At 41.3% G+C, this 22,032-nt stretch overlaps 1 protein-coding gene across 3 annotated transcripts in view; it reads left to right on the top strand.

Moving 5' to 3' along the window:
* Positions 1-22,032, top strand: part of STX2 (syntaxin 2) — a 71,060-nt gene that overhangs the window by 6,693 nt on the left and 42,335 nt on the right. For all 3 annotated transcript variants that reach the window (XM_038763709.1, XM_038763708.1, XM_038763710.1), the window contains exon 2: positions 12,741-12,815. In XM_038763709.1, the coding sequence (XP_038619637.1) occupies positions 12,741-12,815 (75 nt within the window). The remainder of the gene's footprint in view (positions 1-12,740; positions 12,816-22,032) is intronic.

Raw genomic sequence — 22,032 nt, 5'->3', positions numbered from 1 at the left:
GTAGGCATCAGTAGCATCAAAATTGATAAATAGAATTGTAGGTAGATACGCATCATTAATAAAATAAATAGAATAATAAGTATGTACAAATGTATGCCAGTGCTGTGGGGCGGGGAAGGGAGGAGAAGCAGAGGAAAAGGGGGGTTCAGTCTGGGGAGGCATCCTGGAGGAGGTGAGCTCTCATGAGGGACCGTAAGCACAGAGAAATCAAGTTCGTTCGTTCATTCAGTCGTATTTATTGAGCGCTTACTGTGTGCAGAGCACTGTACTAAGCGCTTGGGAAGTACAGTTCGTCAACAGAGACAATTCCTGCCTGCAACGGGCTCACAGTCTAGAAGGGGGTAGGGGGGATTTGGGGGGCGACTTGCCCAAGGTCCCACACCAGACGAGCGACAAAACCTGGATAAGAACCCACGACCTCCCGAGCGATAGGAACAGAGACAGCCCTCGTCCCACATGGGGTTCGTGGTCTAAGAGGGGAGGGAGAACAGGTGCTGAATCCCCAGGAGGAAACTGAGGCACAGAGACGTGAAGTGGCTTGCCTGAGGTCACACAGCAGGCAAACGGCGGGTTCAGAATTAGAACCCAACTCCCCTGACTCATACCGGGGCTTTTTCCACTGGGCTTCCAGTTATGCTTAATTGCCGTGCTCTGTAATCTCTGAGACGGCTGCACGCATTTGGAATTAAATTAAGAGACGTAGTTTCCTGTTTAAGAAGTCTGAATCAAATCTCGCCCATTCATTCTTAATCATTTGTGCATTCTGTTGTATTTATAACGGGCTTGTCACTGTCTGCACTTACCCCTCTTTTTCTTCTTTCTTTTTGGTTTAATGTAGCAGCAATCACCTTTTCAGATTAGGAAGAGGTCAGCGTAGGAAATGGTTGTCAAGGTTGGTTTTTTAATAATGACATCTAGAAGTTGAGGTTGTTGACAGTCAGATTTTGTGTGTATGGGAGAGAGAGGGAGATATGACACCTCTTTTAACCCCTTACTCAATTGGGGTGAAGAGTGCACCCCTCATTAGATCTGCTCAGGCACGTAAGTTGATGCTAAAGGACTCAGCTGTCTTTTCAGCTCACGTGGAGCTACCCTGCGGGCTTGTCATCATCATCAATCGTATTTATTGAGCGCTTACTATGTGCAGAGCACTGTACTAAGCGCTTGGGAAGTACAAATTGGCAACATATGGAGACAGTCCCTACCCAACAGTGGGCTCACAGTCTAAAAGGGGGAGACGGAGAACAAAACCTTTGTCAACAGCGGAGAAATCGTTTTACAATTTGAATGCAAAGGATTGGCTTTCACCATCAGTAATACGCATATATTCACTGCCTTTGGAACTTTTATTTTACTGGTTCAATTTTATCATTCAGCAGCAGAAACAGGCGTTCCCAGGGGGAAGGGAAGGGAAAAATAATGGCTTTTCTCATGGGAGCAGCTGGCTGAATGGAAGACAAATTCCATATAGAGGTACCTGCTGCTTTAAAGGAGATGGTATAGTGACACTCCCCAAATTCCTTTTGACCCTATCCCATAAAGTATTGTTGCCACCGTATTTACAAACATGGAAACGCTTTTATGGCTCTTACCGGCATGATTAATTTGAACTCGGTTTTATAGCTTTTCGAAGAATTTACAAATAGCAGGTGGCCCTGCTAGCAATCAAGCAGTCAGTGATATTTTTTGAGCACTTACTGTGTGCAGAGCACCGTACTGAATGCTTGGGAGACTACAGTGCAGTGCTCTGCAAACAGTAAGCGCTCAATAAATACGATTGATGATTGATGATACAGTACAACACTTGATTTATTTTCTTTGTCCGCGAGGAGCTTACAGTCTACAGGGAGAGGCAAAATTTAAATACGTTATTAATAGGTACGAAGGTGCTTTGGGGCTGAGGGTGGGGGGAATATCAAGTGTTTAAAGGGTACAGGTTCAAATGCATAGGTGACACAGAAGGGAGAGTGAGTAGGGGAAATGAAGGCACAGTTGGGGAAGGCCTCTTGAGGTGATGTAATTTTAGGAGGAATTTGAAGGTGGGGAGTGGGATGGTCTGTTGTATATAAAGGAGGAGGAAGTTCCAGTCCAGAGTGAGGATTTTGGACAAGGGGTCGACGGTGAGATAGACAAGTCAAGGTACAGAGAGTAGGTTGCTATCCTGCCTGCCTACTTCATTCATTCATTCAGTCGTATTTATTCAGCGCTTACTGTGTGCAAAGCACTGTATTAAGCACTTAGTGATGGTATTTGTCAAGTGCTTACTATGTGGCAAGCTCCATTCTGAGCACTAGAATAGCTACAAGGTTAAATTGGACTTTGCAGAGCAGGAGAAAAAATGACACTCCTGTCAATTAGGTGGTGAAAATGGGTGATAATTCATGCACACAGTAAGCGCTCAATAAATACGATTGAATGATTGAATTTGTTCATTCATTCAATCGTATTGAGCGCTTACTGTGTGCAGAACACTGTACTAAGTGCTTGGGAAGTCCAAGTCGGCAACGTATAGAGACGGTCCCTACCTAACAGCTGGCTCACAGTCTAGAAGGGGGAGACAGACAACAAAACATATTAACAAAATAAAGAAGGGGGAGTATGGAATGTATGTTTTAGAAAAGAAGGATTTTCTTGTCTTAAAGCCTGCTGGTCATGTTCCCTTGCTAAAATTGTATTTTTTTGATGCATGTGTAGTCATTTGAGTGATCATCTGACCCAGATCTGGTCAACAGGCTAGCCAGTGCCCTAAACCATCCTGGACAGGTGTTATTTTTTCTTTGTAGAAAGAAATATTTAGAGAAAGAGTTTACCCAACTTTTCTTGGTGCCCCCTTGGGTTCCGTATATAACTTCCTTCACTCACAGTTAAGATAGGAACAGTGCTATTAGGTTGATTTTTTTTTTTATGGTATTTGTTGAACTCTTACTATGTGCTAGGCACCGTACTAAGCGCTGGGGTAAATACAAGCTAATCAGGTTGGACGCTGTCCTTGTCCCACACAGGGCTCATAGTATTAATCCCCATATTACGGATGAGGTAACTAAGGCACCGAGAAGTGAAGTGACTTGCCCAAGGTCACACAGCAGACAAGTGGCGGAGGCAGGATTAGAACCCAGGTCCTTCTCATCCTCAGGCCCATTCTCTGTCCCCTAGGACATGCTATTTCTTTGTACTGTAGTGTCTTAACTGGAAAAAATAAGAATTCTATATACATTCTGTGAAAGTGTAATCCAGGTACTTTTATCCTTCTCTCAGTTGGCCAACTTTAAACCTCTTTAATTTCCTTACAATTCATTCATTCAATCATATTTATTAAGCACTTACTGTGTGCAGAGCACTGTACTAAGTGCTTGTGAAAGTACAGTACAACAATTAAACAGTGACATTCCCTTCCCACCACGAGCTTATTCCAGAGTAGCAAAAGTTCTTTAAATTAAAGCTTGGGAGATAGAGAAGAGTCAAACAGGAATGGAAATTGTAAAGAAGTAGGTGGTCATGGTTTAACCAATAAAAGAAGAAAAAGTCCATTAAAGTGTTTACTATTCTTGAAACTTTTATATTCATGTTGAAACAGTGCTAGTGGAAATTGCAAACATGCCTTTAATGATTGAGGATGAATGTGCAATTATTTAAAATAGAAATTGTAAGTTTTCTAAATACAGTAAATGGTTTAATTTGATATCAAAACATTCAGTTTTCTAGTCTGAGGAATAGTAATTTGAAAGATATTTGAAAGTTTTCCCAAGACTTTAGGTGGTCTAGAAACTTTGAATGTCATGAGTCGAGCTTTCATATATTTGGTGTCGTAATTCATTCATTCATTCAATCGTATTTATTGAGCGCTTGAGTGTGCAGAGCTTGGGAAAAAGTCCATTAAAGTGTTTACTATTCTTGAAACTTTTATATTCATGTTGAAACAGTGCTAGTGGAAATTGCCAACACATCTTTAATGCTTGAGGATGAATGTGCAATTATTTAAAATAGAAATCATAAGTTTTCTAAATACAGTAAATGGTTTAATTTGATATCAAAACATTCAGTTTTCTAGTCTGAGGAATAGTAATTTGAAAGATATTTAGAAGTTTTCCTAAGACTTTAGGTGGTCTAGAAACTTTGAATGTCATGTGTCGAGCTTTCATATATTTGGTGTCGTAATTCATTCATTCATTCAATCGTATTTATTGAGCGCTTACTGTGTGCAGAGCGCTGTACTAAGTGCTTGGGAATTACAAGTTGGCAACATATATAATCATAATAAAGTTTTCACACAGATTGATTCTAAATGGAAGTCATCATTAACAGTGGACCATTTTCAGTAGAACCAAAAGCCAACCTAAAATCCATCAAGAGTATTTATTGAGAGCTTTCTCTGTACAGATCATTTGGAAGAGTACCACGGTTGAGACACAATGTCTGCTCTCAAGAAGCTTACGGTCTAGCCGGGGAGACAGGCAGTAAAATAAATTACAACTCTAGGGAACAGAGTGGCAAGTCTGGGAAGTTTGGGGGTATGTGTTGTCGGGGGTGATTTCCCACGTACTCGGCAGCAACCTACTCAATGTACCTCGATCTCTTCTTTCTCACCATTGACCCCTTGTCCATATCTTCCATCTGACATGGAACTCCTTCCCCCATTATATCCGACAAATCACTTCTCTTCCCACCTTCGAAGCCCTGCTAAAATCATGATTAAGCCCTCACTTTCTCGGCTAAACCCTCCCTTCTGTGTCATCCATGCACTTGGGTTTGTACCCCCTAAGCCCTTTTATATTATATCCTTCCTCTCCCCCTCGTCCCCCTCTCCATCCCCCCCATCTTACCTCCTTCCCTTCCCCACAGCACCTGTTGATATGTATATATGTTTGTACATATTTGTTACTCTATTTATTTTACTTGTGCTTATCTATTCTATTTATTTTATTTTGTTAGTATGTTTGGTTTTGTTCTCCGTCTCCCCCTTTTAGACTCTGAGCCCACTGTTGGATAGGGACTGTCTCTATATGTTGCCAACTTGTACTTCCCAAGCGCTTAGTACAGTGCTCTGCACACAGTAAGCGCTCAATAAATACGATTGATGATGATGATGATGATGATCTATTCTATTTATTTTATTTTGTTAGTATGTTTGGTTTTGTTCTCCGTCTCCCCCTTTTAGACTGTGAGCCCACTGTTGGGTAGGGACCGTCTCTATATGTTGCCAACTTGTACTTCCCAAGCGCTTAGTCCAGTGCTCTGCACACAGTAAGCGCTCAATAAATACGATTGATGATGATGATATTCACCCCTTTCGCAGCACTTGAACATACATCATCCATTTGTAAATTATTTTAAATGTCCGACTACCTCTATAATCCGTAAGCTCTTGGTGGGCAGGAATCGTGTCTACCAACCCTTTTGTATGGTACTCTTCCAGTCACTTAGTTCAGTGCTCTGCACACAGGAAGCACTCAATAAATACCATTTATCGATTGATTGATGCAGAAATGCCCAAGTGCCGGTGGTAGTGTGGAGAAATAGGGTGGGGAGTTGTTTCCTGCCGTCTCTTAAAATCTTTCCCTGGTGAAGTGAAAAATAATTTATTAAAAATTTGTTTCTCTAATCCCAGGCTTTTCATTCACATTCATTGTTAGAAAATGCTGGTTTATGTTCCTTTCATGTCTTTAGCATGTAATAGAGACAGCACCAAGGTACATATTTATTACTCTATTTTACTTGTACATATTTATTCTATTTATTTTATTTTGTTAATATGTTTTGTTGTCTGTCTCCCCCTTCTAGACTGTGAGCCCGCTGTTGGGTAGGGACCGTCTCGATATGCTGCCAACTTGTACTTCCCAAGCGCTTAGTACAGTGCTGTGCACACAGTAAGCGCTCAATAAATACGATTGAATGAATAATAGTGGCCCTTTTGGCCAAATGCTGCTTCTGGACAATTCCCACTTTTACCAATCCCACTAGAATCTGAATAAGTTATCTCAACTCCAAAATTAATATTCCAGCGATCAGGATATGAAATGGTTCAGTCGTCTAAAACTTCATAATCAAATCGTGGACATGGACGTTTTAGCCCTTTATTCTGACGGAGATCTAGCATATCAATATAGCGAATAAATACCTTTCAGAATCAGTTGCACTATGTTTTCTTTTGTTTAATGGTTTGCCCAAGTATTCTGATTTTTAATGACAATTCTTTTTGTGCCATTTTGCCGAAGGTAAGGTGCTTTCAAATTGTATTAATCTTCTAAAGGACTTTAAGATTCTCTTGCATTAATGCTTATGTATTTAAAAAAAAAAGAGTTAAAAAAGACTATTTCAGAATTTAAAAATAAATGTAATGATGCTGTAGTTATGTTCATGAATTTTTGTCTATCAATGGCGCTAGTAGGCAACGATTTGAAAGGAGAAATATAAAAAGTAGTTGAAGTAGAAACTTGCAGTGAAAAAAGTCTGGAACACGAATGCATTTCACTCCCTTGTATGTGAACATTATCAATGCATTCCATTCCGGAAGCTCATGCTCCTAATGTATTTAATTGCTTGTGAAGATATTTCCTATTATGCATAGTTATTGCACGAGAGCCACAATTTGGACTATGACGAAATGATCAGCTACTTAAATATCTCAACCCAGGTCTAAAAGTCATGAACATCTGTGAACTTCGAAAGGATCTCACAAAGTGGGGTGGGAGGGGATTCAAATGAAAACGCTTGTGTATTTTATTGGACATATATTTGAATTCAGAAGAATATGCTCATGGAATAAGGGTTTGGAAATCCTCCTTTTCCAACATGAAGGCAGTGCTTTTATTAAAGGGAGCAGCTGCAAAATTCTGTCTAGCAGCGAGGTGGACTCTGCCTGAAATACTAAGCAAATTAAGTTTGTTTCAAATTTGGTTTTCCATCCTGTAAGCTGCCAGTCGATCATCTAGCAACTCTGTTTACCATCGTTTGCAAGAATCCCCAGAGATGTTCCCATTGGAGCCTCTCATTCCTTGCTGACTATTTTAAATGTACACTTTAGCATGCATAAACACGTCCTGTCTTAGGCCATACCTCTGGGAAATAAATTTCCGCTTAGAAATGTTGCGGTTTCAACAAAACCCCCAGCCCCTTCTGTTGCAAAGAAGAGAGTATCAGGGATTTCTTAGGACTGTTTCTTCATGAAGAGTAGACATCAACAAATGGCAGTGTGGAAATACCCGTGGTAGGAAATACGATGAGGTGGAATTTAGTTGAAAAACTCCAAAGATAGTGTTTTCTTCCCGAATACACAAGTGGCACTCTCCCAAGAGCTTTTTACAGTGCTCGGCACAGAGTAGGTGCTCTGTAAATACCGCCGATTGATTGATTATAGGGCGGGATGTAGTGATACTTGATTACTTGATTAGACTGTGAGCCCACTATTGGGCAGGGACTGTCTCTATGTGTTGCCAACTTGTACTTCCCAAGCGCTTAGTACAGTTGCTGTGCACCCAGTAAGCGCTCAATAAATACGATCGATGATGATTACGGGAAGTAGTGATTTAATGAAATGGTTGACATCCCTATCAGAGGAAAGCATCGTGAAAGGGAATGGCGCATTTAGGCCCATATCATGATAGAGTGAGGTACAAATTACTCTTGGATCCATGAGATTTAGAAGGCAATGACTTTTATTTATTTTATTTTTTTTGCTTTTAAAAATATTGTGCAATTTTGCATAAAGATCCGGCAGGTGTCTTTGTGGAGAAGGGACTGCCTCGTTATCTTTGTTGAACCAGTGTGGACTAATAGAATGAACACGGGCCTGGGAGATGCAAGTTCTAGATCTCTGTGTGCTCTTGCCTATCGAGGGACCTTGGGCAGGTCATTTACCTTATTGGTGCCTCAGTTTCCTCCTCTGTCAAATGAAGATCCAATCAATACTTGCTCTACCTCCCTCATGATCTGATTGTAGCTACCCCAGCACTTAGTACAGTTTTTGGCACATAATAATAGTGAAGACATTTATTAAGCGCTTACTATGTGTGCTCTGTGTGCTTACTTTGTGTGCTCTGCACACAGTAAGCGCTCAGTAAATACGATTGATTGATTGATTACTATGTGCAAAGCACTGTTCTAACCGCTGGGGAGGTTACAGGGTGATCAGGTTGTCCCACAGGGGGCTCACAGTCTTAATCCCCATTTTAAAGACGTGGTAACTGAGGCACAGAGAAGCTGTGCCTTGCCCAAAGTCACACAGCTGACCATTGGCGGAGCTGGGATTTGAACCCATGACCTCTGACTCCAAAGCCTGTGCTCTTCTCGCTGAGCCACGCTGCTTCTCAATGCAGCGTGGCTTAATACTTAAGTATATAACAAAGCAGCGTGGCTTACTGGAAAGAGCCCAGGCTTGGGAGTCACAGGTCATGGGTTCAAATCCCCACTCCGCCGATTGTCAGCTGCGTGACTTTGGGCAAGTCTCTTCACTTCTCTGGGCCTCAGTTCCCTCACCTGTAAAATGGGGATCAAGACTGTGAGCCCCAAGTGGGGCAACCTAATAACCTTGTAACCTCCCCAGCGCTTAGAACAGTGCTTTGCACATAGTAAGCGCTTAATAAATGCCATCATTCCTCCCTTCAAGGCCCTACTGAGAGCTCACCTCCTCCAGGAGGCCTTCCCAGACTGAGCCCCTTCCTTCCTCTCCCCCTCGTCTCCCTCTCCATCCCCCCATCTTACCTCCTTCCCTTCCCCACAGCACCTGTATATATGTATATATGTTTGTACATATTTATTACTCTATTTATTTATTTTACTTGTACATATCTATTCTATTTATTTTATTTTGTTAGTGTGTTTGGTTCTGTTCTCTGTCTCCCCCTTTTAGACTGTGAGCCCACTGCTGGGTAGGGACTGTCTCTCTATGTTACCAACTTGTACTTCCCAAGCGCTTAGTCCAGTGCTCTGCACACAGTAAGCGCTCAATAAATACGATTGATGATGATGATGATGCTATTATTATCATTGTTGTTGTTATTACTGCTGTTACCATTTGAATCTGTTTTTCCTCTTGTTCCCATTATAGGCATACATTTCCCCAGGTAGATAGTAAACTCCTAAAAGGCAGAGACCTTGTCTTTTATTGCATTGTCCTCTAGCAAATAGCCTGGTGCTTTTCCTCAGTACCTGCTTTAATAAATACCGATTTCTTCTTTTCATTGACGGGCCCTTTTCACTCTTGTGAGCTGTTTCCCCTTCTAATTATTCTCTGACTGTGGGTGTCCCATAATTTTAGTTCCTGGGTCTCCTTCTCGTCTAACTTTACACTCATTCCCTCTAAGCTTATCCAGCCTGTGTGTGTGCCTTGCACCTTTCTCTGTGCCTCAGTTACCTCATCTGTAAAATGGGGATTAGGACTGTGAGCCCCAAGTAGGACAACCTGATTACCTTGTGTCTACCCCAGCAGTTAGACTAGTGCTTGGCACATAGTAAGCGCTTAACAAATACCATCGTTATTATTATAGATTTTAATAGCCCTCATCCCCCCTCTCCATCCCCCCCATCTTACCTCCTTCCCTTCCCCACAGCACCTGTATATATGTATATGTGTTTGTACATATTTATTACTCTATTTATTTATTTATTTTACTTGTACATATCTATTCTATTTATTTTATTTTGTTAGTATGTTTGGTTTTGTTCTCTGTCTCCCCCTTCTAGACTGTGAGCCCACTGTTGGGTAGGGACTGTATATGTTGCCAACTTGTACTTCCCAAGCGCTTAGTCCAGTGCTCTGCACACAGTAAGCGCTCAATAAATACGATTGATTGATTAAGGCACTCTACACTTTAATCAATCATACCCCTGTAGACTGTAAGATCACTTTGGGCCAGGAACATACCTGCCAAATCTTTTGTATTTTACCAAGCATGTAGTTCAGTGCTCTGCACACAGGAAGTGCTCGATAAATACCATTGATTAATATCTCCTCATCCCTCTAATAATAATAATTAATAATTATGGTACATGTTAAGCACTTTGTGCCAAGCACTAAGTGCTGGGGTAGATATAAATTAATCAGGTTAGAGACAGTCCCTGTCCCGTATGGGGCTCATACTCAACCCCCATTTTACAGATGCAGTAACTGAAGCCCGGAGAAGTTCAGTAGCTTGCCCAAGGTCACACAGCAGACATGTGGCCCTGCAGGGATTAGAACTCAGGTCCTTCTGACTCCCAAACTGTGCTCTGTTCACTAAGCCACGCTGCTTCTCTAGACTGTAAGATCGTTGTGGGCAGGGACCGTGCCTACCAACTCTTGTTATGTTGTTGCATCGTACTCTCCCAAGTGCTCAGCACAGTACCCTGCACACGGTAAGCACTCAATAAATACGATTGATTGATTGATTGATCTCTACGCTCCTGCTCCTACTCTTTGATCCTCTTACAACTGTCTTGCTCACGTCCATCCCCTTGCTGATGTGGTCTCCACTGCACGAACTTTCTCCCCTTCCCACACCACCATCCTCAACATCTGCTCGATCCCAGCTCTTCCCTTCGAAGCCCTCCTAAAAATCCCACCTCCCCAATTATCAGTCCTCGGATTCAGCTGCCTCTTGTACTAATATATTTATTTACGCTCCTACTTCAGTATTTGTGTATATAATATATGTTTTCCACATCAGAGTAGTTTTTTTGGGTGGGCGAGACAGGGTGAGCATTAAGAGCTGTGTGTCGAGTTTTAAGCAATGGGGTAGACGCAAGTTAATTAGGTCGAGTGCGTTCCCTTCCCCACGCAGTCTAAGGAGGAAGGAGAACGGGTATTGGGCCCCGATTTACCGTTGGGGAAACTGAGGCATAGAGAAGTTAAGTGACTTGTCCAAGGTCACCCAGCAGGTAAGTGATAGAGCTGGGATTAGAAAACAGGCCTGTGCTCTCTCCTCTAGGCCATGTTGCTGCTTTTGTGGGCAGAAAATGTCTCCTAGAAGCAGGGTGGCTTAGTGGAAAAAGCACGGGCTTAGCTCGTCTGCTGTGTGACCTTGGGCAAGCCGCTTAACCCCTCTGTGCCTCGGTTACCTCATCTGTAAAATGGGAATCAAGACTGTGAGCCTCACGGGAGTCAACCCGATTACCTTGCATCTAACCCAGTGCTTAGGACAGTGCTTGGGATATAGGAAGTGCTTAACAAATGCCATTATTATTATTACTATTATTTTGTTGTATCCCTCAAATGCCTAGGGCTCAATAAATCGCTACTCAGCTAGTCCTGAAATTAAATTCATTGTAAAAAGTTCAGGCACAAAAGTGTTTTTTTTTAATTTCAACATCATTGTGAATGCCCTTGGATGTTTAATCTTTTCTTTGTGTTATTATTCTTTTTCCATTGTGGGAGATGAAGAAAATATGCTCCCATTTTATGACTAGTACATCGTGTGTCCTGCAGCTGCAGGAACAGTAAAAATTTTCGTGCAGTTCAGTGACATGATTAATAATGGTCATTATTAAAAGGAAAAGGACCTGAGTAGGCGGAAAGCATTGTTTAATTTACAGAAGAGTTTCATAGCCATGAGGAATAATAAGTAGATTCCTTGTGGACAGGGAACATGTCTATCAGATCTGTTATATTGTGCCCTCCCAAGCACTTAGTACAGTGTTTGCCGTGCACAAAGTAAGCACTCAGCAAATTTGATTGACGCACTCACCAAATTTGATTGATTGGAAGAAATTGTGCGTTCCTCTAACCTCAATCAGTGGTATTTGCTGAATGCCTAGTGAGTGCCAGAATGTAGCAGCAGCAAGATACATTTATTGAGATTAAAGTCAAATATTATTTAAAGACAGGGATACTTGGAGGATGGCAGGAGGCCGTACAGATACGTTAGGATGAAACATCCGAATAAACAATTGAATGTACAAATATAGGAATAAAAATATCCACATGTACACGAGTGTTGAGGATAGGATTAAAGTCCTCGAGTTCCCAAATTGGGGTGTGGTAAATTAGTCAGGGAAGGTTTCCTAAGGGAGGTGGGCTTTTAAGAGAAAGTTAAAGATGGGGAAACCTGGAGTCTGGCAGAATTTTGTTGGGGAGGGGATCATTAGGAACAGTAAATGAACATCAATCTTATTTCCAGTTTTCTTTACAATCAGTCACGTGGGCCTTTCCCAACACGTGGGAAAGTGAGCACATAACAGGGCGGCTTTATTAGGTAATTTCAGTTCCTGTTGCTCTAAGGATTTCTTCATTCTTAATGAGTAATTTTACTTGATGGAAAAAAAAATGGTCAACATTTCCATAGAAAAAATGATTTTAAAGCTGAATAGGAGTCATGTATAAGCCTTATGATTGATGCATCTTAACAGGTTTTTTCCTTTTTTTTATAGTAGATAGGAAAATACAATTACTATACTGTTAAGAAGTCAAAAATCAATTCTGAATTGCTTAGCCAACAAAATTCAGTCAGAAATTTCCAAAAAGTAGCTTTGCTTGTTCAAAACTTTGGGGTGTTGCTAATTTAAAAGGGTTGGTTGCTTGTGTGCTACAATTGTGTGTTTGGATTGTGTCCGAAGTTATTATTTTATACCCATCTCTTTCCTTAATATAGTATTGGCACCTAGGCCCTTAACGAATACCACAGTTATATTATTATTAAGACCCCATTGCTCAAGAGCCATGTGAAACAAAATTTGCTTGTTTAATTGCTTTTAGGTAACCAGTTGCTTTTTATTCAGAACATACGTGCTTCAAGAATATGTGTGAATTAAACAACTTTTTGCTTCTTTAGTTGAAGAAAAATGAAGATGGCGAAACAACAGTTGTTATTGAAAAGGACCATTTCATGGATGATTTCTTCCACCAAGTAAGTAATTTGTGTGCTCGTCTTTGCCAAGATTGACATTAATTAATGTTTATACTTATATTGTTTCGTGGTGGGTATGTGGGCCCTTAGAGTGTCAATTTGTTTTTTCTTTAATTATCTTAATTCATGTAATTCCTTTTTATTGTTAGCAGTGTTTAGACGATCTTGAATATTTTGCCTTCTCCAAGTATGCGGGAAGCCTAGGATTTAAAAATACAGTGGAATGAGCAGAAATCAGAGCCTCAAATAGATGTAAGAGGAGAGGAGAATTGTTGATGCTGCTGAACACAGACACGCTCTCCTCAATCAATCAACCAATCAATCAATCAGTTGTATTTATTGAGCACTTACTGTGTGCAGAGCACTGCGCTAAGCGCTCGGGAGAGGACGATAGACACATTCGCTGCCCACAACGAGCTTCGAGTCCCTCTTCTTGGTCCATTCTCAGGTACTGGGCAGTGTCCAAGACACCTCCAGGGGACAGAGTACTTCCTTCAATCATATTTATTGAGCGCTTACTGTGTACTGAGCGCTTGGGAAGTACAGATCGGCAACATATGGAGACGGTTCCTACCCAGCAACGGGCTCACAATCTTTACTGGGCGCCGTTGGGTGCTATTGGGCGCAATTGTGCGTATTTATTCTACTTATTTTATTTTGTTAATATGTTTTGTTTTGTTGTCTGTCTCCCCCTTTTAGACTGTGAGCCCACAGTTGGGTAGGGACCGTCTCTAGATGTTGCCAGCTTGGACTTCCTAATCGCTTAGTACAGTGCTCTGCACACAGTAAGCGCTCAATAAATACGATTGAATGAATGAATGAATGTACGTATTTATTACTCTATTTTATTTTGTACATATTTATTCTATTTATTTTATTTTGTTAATATGTTTTGTTTGTTCTCTGTCTCCCCCTTCTAGACTGTGAGCCCACTGTTGGGTAGGGACCGTCTCTAGATGTTGCCAACTTGGACTTCCTAAGCACTTAGTACAGTGCTCTGCACACAGTAAGCGCTCAATAAATACGATTGAATGAATGAATGAATATTAATAATAATAATAATAATGGTATTTGTTAACCGCTTACTATGTGCCAAGCACTGTTCTAAGCACTGGGGGGGGGGATACAAGGTAATCATGTTGTCCCACGTGGGGCTCACAGTCTTCGTCCCCATTTTACAGGTGAGGTAACTGAGGCACAGAGAAGTTAAGTGATTTGCCCAAAGTCACACAGCTGACAAGTGGCGCAGGCGGGATTAGAACCCACGACCTCTGACTCCCAAGCCCGGGCTCTTTCCACTGAGCCACACTGCTTCTTGTATTCTATTCTGATGACCTATGCTGAGCAGGAGCTTAGTTTCCTGCTTTTAAAACTTTTTCCTGGTCCTAGGTATTCTACCAAGGTAGAAGCTACATCCTCTAGACTTTTTCCACTTATCCCCATCTCCTGTCACCCTATCAGCCATTTATCTATCTATCTATCTGTCTATCTATCATCTATCTATCTATCTATCTATCTATCTATCTATCCATCTATCATCTATCTATAGAAATAGATAGATAATATATATATCTTATATATATCAGCCACATATCTATCTATCTATCTATCTATCTATCTATCTATCATCCATCTATCTATCTATCTATAGAAATAGATAGATAGATAGATAAGATATATATGTGTATATATATATGATATATATATCATATCATATCTTATATATATAAGATATATATCATATCTTATATCTTATATTTATCAGCCACATATCTATCTATCTATCTATCTATCTATCTATCTATCCTATCTATCATCTATCTATCTATCTATCTATCTATAGAAATAGATAGATAGATAAGATATATATATATATATATAGCCATCGAGTCGTGTCCGATTCATAGCAACTTTATGGACACATTTTCTCCAGAACTTCCTATCTTCTGCCATAATCAGTAACCTTGCTAACGGTTCTTCCGTTTTCGTTGTTATAGTTTCTATCCATCTAGCTGCTGGTCTGCCTCTTCCACGTTTTCCTTGGACTTTTCCTAGCATTTCCAGCCACACTTACCACTTTATGTTGGATCCTACTTTTGTTGTTTCCATTCACATCTCTGCTTTACCCTCCTTCCTAGTATTTCTTTCTGATTCATTTCTGCTTGCCTATCTCATTGGAGTGTCAGCTGCTGGAGGGCAGGGATGTTGTCTTCTGCCGCTTGCTTCCAACACTTAGTACAGTGTGCAGCACGCAGTAGATGCCCTACAGTCAACGCTTCCCTAGCGCCAGAGCACCTGAAAGCCTTCTCAGCCAGAAAGCTCAGAGGCAATCACAAGTCCAGGAAAACCCCCCTTCCATCCATAATCTATTTTTACTGTCTCTATATGTTGCCAACTTGTACTTCCCAAGCGCTTAGTCCAGTGCTCTGCACACAGTAAGCGCTCAATAAATACGATTGATTGATTGATTTGCTGTCTGCCTCTCCCTGTAGACTGGAAGCTCCTTGTGGGCAGGGATTACACCCTACAAATTCTGTTATATTGCAGTCTCCCAAGCGCTTAGTACATCACTCTGCACACAGTAATGATGTGTATCTATTCAGTCATTCATTCAATTGTGTTTATTGAGCGCTTACTGTGTGCAGAGCACTGTCCTAAGCTCTTGGGAAGTACAAGTTGGCAACATATCTATCTATAATTCTATTTATTTTGGTGCTATTGATGCCTGTCTACTTGTTTTGTGGTCTGCCTCACCCTTCTAGACTGTGAGCCTGTTGTTGGGTAGAGATTGGCTCTCTCTGCTGCCAAATTGTACTTTCCAAGTGTTTAGTAGAGTGCTTTGCTCACAGTAAGCTCTCAATAATAATAATAATAATAATGGCATTTATTAAGCGCTTACTATGTGCAAAGCACTGTTCTAAGCGCTGGGGAGGTTACAAGGTGATCAGGTTGTCCCACGGAGGGCTCACAGTCTTTATCCCCATTTTACACATGAGGTAACCGAGGCCCAGAGAAGTTATGTGACTTGCCCAAAGTCACACAGCTGACAAGTGGCAGAGCCGGGATTTGAGCCCATGACCTCTGACTCCAAAGCCCGAGCTCTTTCCACTGAGCCACCCTGCTTCTCTACCTCCTTCCCCTCCCCACATCACTTGTATATATATATTTGTGCAGATTTATTACTCTATTTTACTTGTACATAGCTACTATTTTGTTAACGACATGCATACAGCTTTAATTCTATTTGTTCTGACGACTTTGACACCTGTCTGCATGTTTTGTTTTGTTGTCTGTCTCCTTCTTCTAGACTGTGAGCCCGTTTTTGCGTAGGGACCGTGTGAGTAAATACCTTTGGTCAGCTGGAGCTTTGTTGAACTCGGCAGCCCTTTGGGGAGATTTCTTTCATTGTTTGGGCAATGGATGGACCTGTGATGGGAACAGGATGCCCCAAGGCAGGCAGAACTCCTCAGAGGCTGTCAGGGGAGGCCGGTAGGACCAGGCAGCCTTCCGAAATGCTGCGGGGAATGTGCAGCACTTCCTCCTGTAGATCCGGATGGATTTAGGCTGATTGTTCTCCCTTTCGGGAGTCCCAAGCAGGCAGTCTTGCCTTTGGGGTGCCATCTCTCAACCCATCAGAGAGCCAGGCATCTTCCCAGATGATTACATTTTTGTGTATATATACACACACACACTCTCTCTCTCTCGCTTAACAGTAATATTGAACCCATTCTGGCCTCTGATCCACACATCAAACCATCATTTTCCCGGTCTTGACACTGAGTGGTAAATCAGGATGCCTGCCGTGATGTATGGTTTTTTGAAGCGTTAAATCGAGAGCTTCATTCTTTTTGACATGTATTTTAAACAGACAAGCAGTCTTCGAAGGCAGTTCAAATGAAGATACACTGCACGTAGAATGTCTCTAAATTGACACCCCGTTTTAGCTTTGCGATAAGTCAGTTTCAACAATATCCTAGGAGGCTCCTTTATGACGCTAGTTTCATGGGCATGAGCTGTTGGAGCCCACGTGGGTGCGTGGAAGCAGTGGGAAAATCAGTCAATCTGTCGTATTTACAGGGCACTGACCGTGTGCGGAGCACTGCACTAAGTGCTTGGGAGAGTACAATATAACAGAATTGGAAATGGAAAACAATTTTCAAAACCATGACATGGGCGGGGGGGAAGAACCAGGGAAATATTCAGAGACGGCAGGTGGATAGGTAGTGTAGAAGAGACGTGTTAAACAGGAATTTAGGCGGAATCACCAGGGAGGGTTGTTATATCCATTTCACTTCTCAAGAAGCTCCCCTATTTTAATTTTTAATTCTGGTACTTTTAAGCGGTTAACAGGTGCCAAGCAATGTACTAAGCACTTGAGTAAATGCAAGTTAACCAGCGCAGCACAATCCCTGGCCTGCACGGAGTTCACGGTCCAAGTAGGAGGGAGAACAAGTAGTGAATCCCCATTTTACAGTTGAGGAAAACGAGGCACAGAGAAATTAGGTGACTTGCCCAAGGTCACGCAGTAGTCAAATGGCAGAGCCTAGGTGAGAACCCAGGTCCTCTGACTCCCAGTCCTGTGCTCTGTTTGACCCAATATGAATATATTAAGGTAGATGTTACTCATCTATCATTGATTGAGTACACAATGTTGAGTAATTTTGGCAAAAATATGGTTTCCAGTCTTGGTTCAAGAATCAATCCCCCCTTTAAAACACTGTCCTTATGAGAAAATAGGTTTTGACTTTCTACGTTTCGACCCAAGATGTCGCGTTCTGCAATCGGTTGTGTTGTAAGTGCGAGAACTGCCCAAAATTGAATTCTCGATTTTCAGACTTTTCAGAGCAGGTTTTATTGTGGTTACATATCCTTATAAAGTTTTTAGTATACATTATGGACCCAAACCCAAGGTTAGTTATGGTGTTTATTAAGTACTTATTCTTTGCCAGGCACTGGGCAATTATTTATTTATTTATTTATTTATTTTACTTGTACATATCTATTCTATTTTATTTTGTTAGTATGGTTTTGTTCTCTGTCTTCCCCTTTTAGACTGTGAGCCCACTGTTGGGTAGGGACTGTCTCTATATGTTGCCAATTTGTACTTCCCAAGCGCTTAGTCCAGTGCTCTGCACATAGTAAGCGCTCAATAAATACGATTGATGATGATGATGATGATGGGCTAAGTGCTGTGGTAAATACACGATAAACAGTTTCAGGCAACGTCTCTGCCCCTGTATGGGTCTGCTTGTGTGAGTTCTTCAACAGATAAATGTGGAAAGGTTTTTTATGTCCTGGGATAGGTTAACATTGGAGGGGCAAAATCTATGAAGCTATAGAACAGATGTAGTTGATTATCAATCAATCACTCAATCGTATTTATTGAGCGCTTACTATGTGCAGAGCACTGTACTAAGCGCTTGGGAAGTACAAATTGGCAACATATACAGTCCCTACCCAACAGTGGGCTCACAGTCTAAAAGGGGGAGACAGAGAACAAAACCAAACATACTAACAAAATAAAATAGAATAGATATGTACAAATAAAATAAATAAATAAATAGAGTAATAAATATGTACAACCATATATACATATATACAGGTGCTGTGGGGAAGGGAAGGAGGTAAGATGGGGGGATGGAGAGGGGGACGAGGGATTATGCGTGTTTAAATAGTAATCTTACTTTTACTTTACTTTTTTTTCCTCTTTGTATTTGGATTTACTGTGTGCCAGTCACTGTTCTAAGCCCCGGGGTAAATACAAAGTAATCAGGTTGGACGCAGTTGATGTTCCACACGGGGCTCACCATCTTAACCCCCATTTTACAGATGAGGCAACTGAGGCACAGAGAAGTCAAGTGACTTGCCCAAGGTCACACGGCGGACAAGTTGCAGAGTGGGGACTAGAACCCAGGGTCCTTCCGACTCCCAGGCATGCGGTTTATCCTCTGGGCCTTGCTGCTTCCAATAATTGTATGCGCTTGTATGTGATACTTAAGGAAAGCGAGGTGAGAGAAGATACATTTATCAAATGCCTTGTCAAAGGGGAGGAAAATTGCCTTGAGAAAAATGTGAGTGCGCTTTGTACGACATTGAGATACGCGATCATCAGAATTAACTATCAGTCAACCAGTGGGATTTATCAATCAATCAATCAATCAATCGTATTTATTGAGCACTTACTATGTGCAGAGCACTGTACTAAGCGCTTGGGAAGTACAAATTAGCAACATATAGAGACAGTCCCTACCCAACTGTGGGCTCACAGTCTAAAAGGGGGAGACAGAGAACAAAACCAAACATACTAACAAAGTAAAATTAATAGAATAGATATGTACAAGTAAAATAAATAAATTAATAGAGTAATAAATATGTACAAACATATATACATATATACGGGTGCTGTGGGGAAGGAGGTAAGATGGGGGGATGGAGAGGGGGACGAGGGGGAGAGAAAGGAAGGGGCTCAGTCTGGGAAGGCCTCTTGGAGGAGGTGAGCTCTCAGCAGGGCCTTGAAGGGAGGAAGAGTAAGCGCTTACTAAAGTGCCATCATTGAGCATTTATTGAGCACTTACTGTGTGCAGAGCACTGTCTCAAGTGTTTGGGAGAGTACAGTATGGCCGAGTTGGTGGGCATGTTCCTACTTAGTTGTATCAGTAGCATCATGTTTGATAACTTAGTACAGTGCTAAGCGCTTAGTACAGTGCTCTGCACATAGTAAGCGCTCAATAAATACGATTGATGATAACTTAACCAAAAATACCGCTTCACCCCATGGAACTTAAAAATTGAGTGTTCATTCATTCATTCAATCGTATTTATTGAGCGGTTACTGTGTGCGGAGCACCGTACTAAGCGCTTGGGAAGTACAAGTCGTTGAGATTTTATTTCTCTCATTTGTAGCTCATATACGATACGATCCCTGAATCTCATTTTATACTTTGCTCCAGTCTAAACCCGGGGGTATTCCATTAAAGATATAATAGAAGGCATGGGTCTTTTTCACTTTCCTCACCCTATTTTCTCCAGACACCCACCTGCGTGCAGTTTGAATTAGATAAAATTGGACACCATCCATCAAAAGTAATCTTACTTTTGAAATTAAAGTGACATATTTTAAGGTCACATCTCCTCCAAGAGTTCTTGTTAAGCCCTGTTTCCCCGACTCCCTCTCCCTTCTGCTTTGTCTGTGAATTTGGATTTGTACCCTTTTCTATTCACCCTCAGCCCCACTGCACTTATTTACATATCCATAATTTATTGACATATTAATGCCCCCTCTGTCCTGTAAACTCACTGTGGGCAGGGAACGTGTCTATCAACTCCATTGTACGCTTCCAAGTGTTTAGTACTGTGCTTTGCACACAGCAAGCACTCAGTAAATACCATCGGTTATTTGATAATTTAATGAAAATGCAGGAATTTCTAAAATACATCTCATTGGCTATTTCGCCCGTGCTTCCATCTTTAATTTGTAGCTCTAATATAGCAAGTCTGGCCAATTGTAAATACTGTTAGAGCGATAGGAATCAAAATGATTATTATGGCACGTGATTGTCTTTGAATATAGAAAGCACTAATTGTCACACTTTGGAGGTTTAGGATTCCTATTATTAAAGCTTCTTACTGCTCCAATAAAAAAAAAATCCTTATCACTTGCTTTCCTGGGAGTGGCATGGCTCAATGGAAAGAGCATGAGTTCTAGTCCCAGCTCTGCCCCAGTCTGCTCTGTGACTTCAGACAAGTCACTCGACTTCTCTGGGCCTCGGTTTCCTAGACTGTAAAATGGGAATAAGATTGGTGAGCCTCCTGTGGAACAGGGACCGTATTCAAACTGCTACCTTTGTATCTTCCACATTGCTGAGTATTAGTAAGCATTCAATAATGCCGTAACAATAATAATATCCGTTGGGCCATTATCCATGAGGATACTAGAGGAAAAGGGGCCAGCTTACTCTAATTCATATTGTCTGTCTTAACAGACTGTATTGGGTGAAACCTTTAGACCTTTCCTTATAGAATGTCTCTTTCCAAGACATGTGATCCAAAATCATCCTGAGGAATAATAGGGAATGAAAATTGTAATGTTCAAGAACATTAAAAGTTACATCATTCCCTTCTTGACTTTGTACCCGGCTGGTCACTTCCTTAGCCTCAGATAGGACAGAATTTTATATTCCATTAGTCTGTTAGGTTTTAAATGTGAAAGAATCATTCCAAAATGGGCTACATCGAGTTATAGTCGGCCCCATTACCAGGTTATTTTAATGGAATAATAATAATAATAATGGCATGGAATTGAAGAGATGTCGTTTTTTACCTTACTGAGAATATTTGTAAAGCTACCAATTCTCCTGTACCCAGTGACTATGGCATCCTGCATTCACTTGAGGGTATATGATTTCCTGACGTCACCCCTAACTTCAATAAAAGCACAGTTCGTATTTTAAATTAGTGTAAGTTCAATTTACTAACCTCTATGTCCCGTTTTGTGAGCTGCAATTTTTGTGCATGCTTTGGAGAATTTGAAGATTTTCATACATCCCTAAAAAGGACATGCCAGAATATATGTACTGTAGTTCTCGTCGCTGATTTCCTCATAGCATCAGGCTTTGGTTCAGAATGGAGAGAAACTTCTTGCGATCACTCACTGAATAGTGGTGCTAGTTAAAGGTAGTGTTTTTAGTCACAAGGCACCAATATTAAAAGATCCAAACATCAAAGTAGGTTTTTGTGTTCTAGTGGCTGCTGATAAAAAGGAACCTCCTTGTCATGAATTCAGAATGTTTTAAACTTTAGAATTGCTCGCTTGGATTTGTTAATTATGTAATCAAAGTGGCTAGCCAGTTTTTCATGAAAATGATTACTGACTCAAGGTTCCATCCTGTGCGAAAAACCAGATTGAAAATATTCAAAACGAAGCAATATATTGTGTTTGAATATTAGAATATCATAAGCAGCGCGGCCTTTGGAAAGAGCGTGGGTCTGGAGTGAATGACTGAATGAAGGCAGAGGGCCTCGGTTCTATTCCTGGTCCTTCCTCTCGCCTGCCGTGTGACCCCGGTCAAGTCATTTCACTTCTTCGTGCCTCAGTTCCCCCATTTGCAAAATAGGGATTTCTCCCTGTAGGCCCCATGTGGGACTTGACATTCTCACATCTACCCCAGTTCTTAGTGCAGGAGTCGCCGTGGCTCGGAGACGACTCGACAGCGTAAGA

Source organism: Tachyglossus aculeatus, chromosome 21 (genome assembly GCF_015852505.1).
Source record: "Tachyglossus aculeatus isolate mTacAcu1 chromosome 21, mTacAcu1.pri, whole genome shotgun sequence".
In the NCBI taxonomy this organism is placed as follows: Eukaryota; Metazoa; Chordata; class Mammalia; order Monotremata; family Tachyglossidae; genus Tachyglossus; species Tachyglossus aculeatus.
The sequence above is the reverse complement of the archived record's forward strand: the minus strand, read 5'-3'. Positions and strand labels throughout refer to the sequence as shown.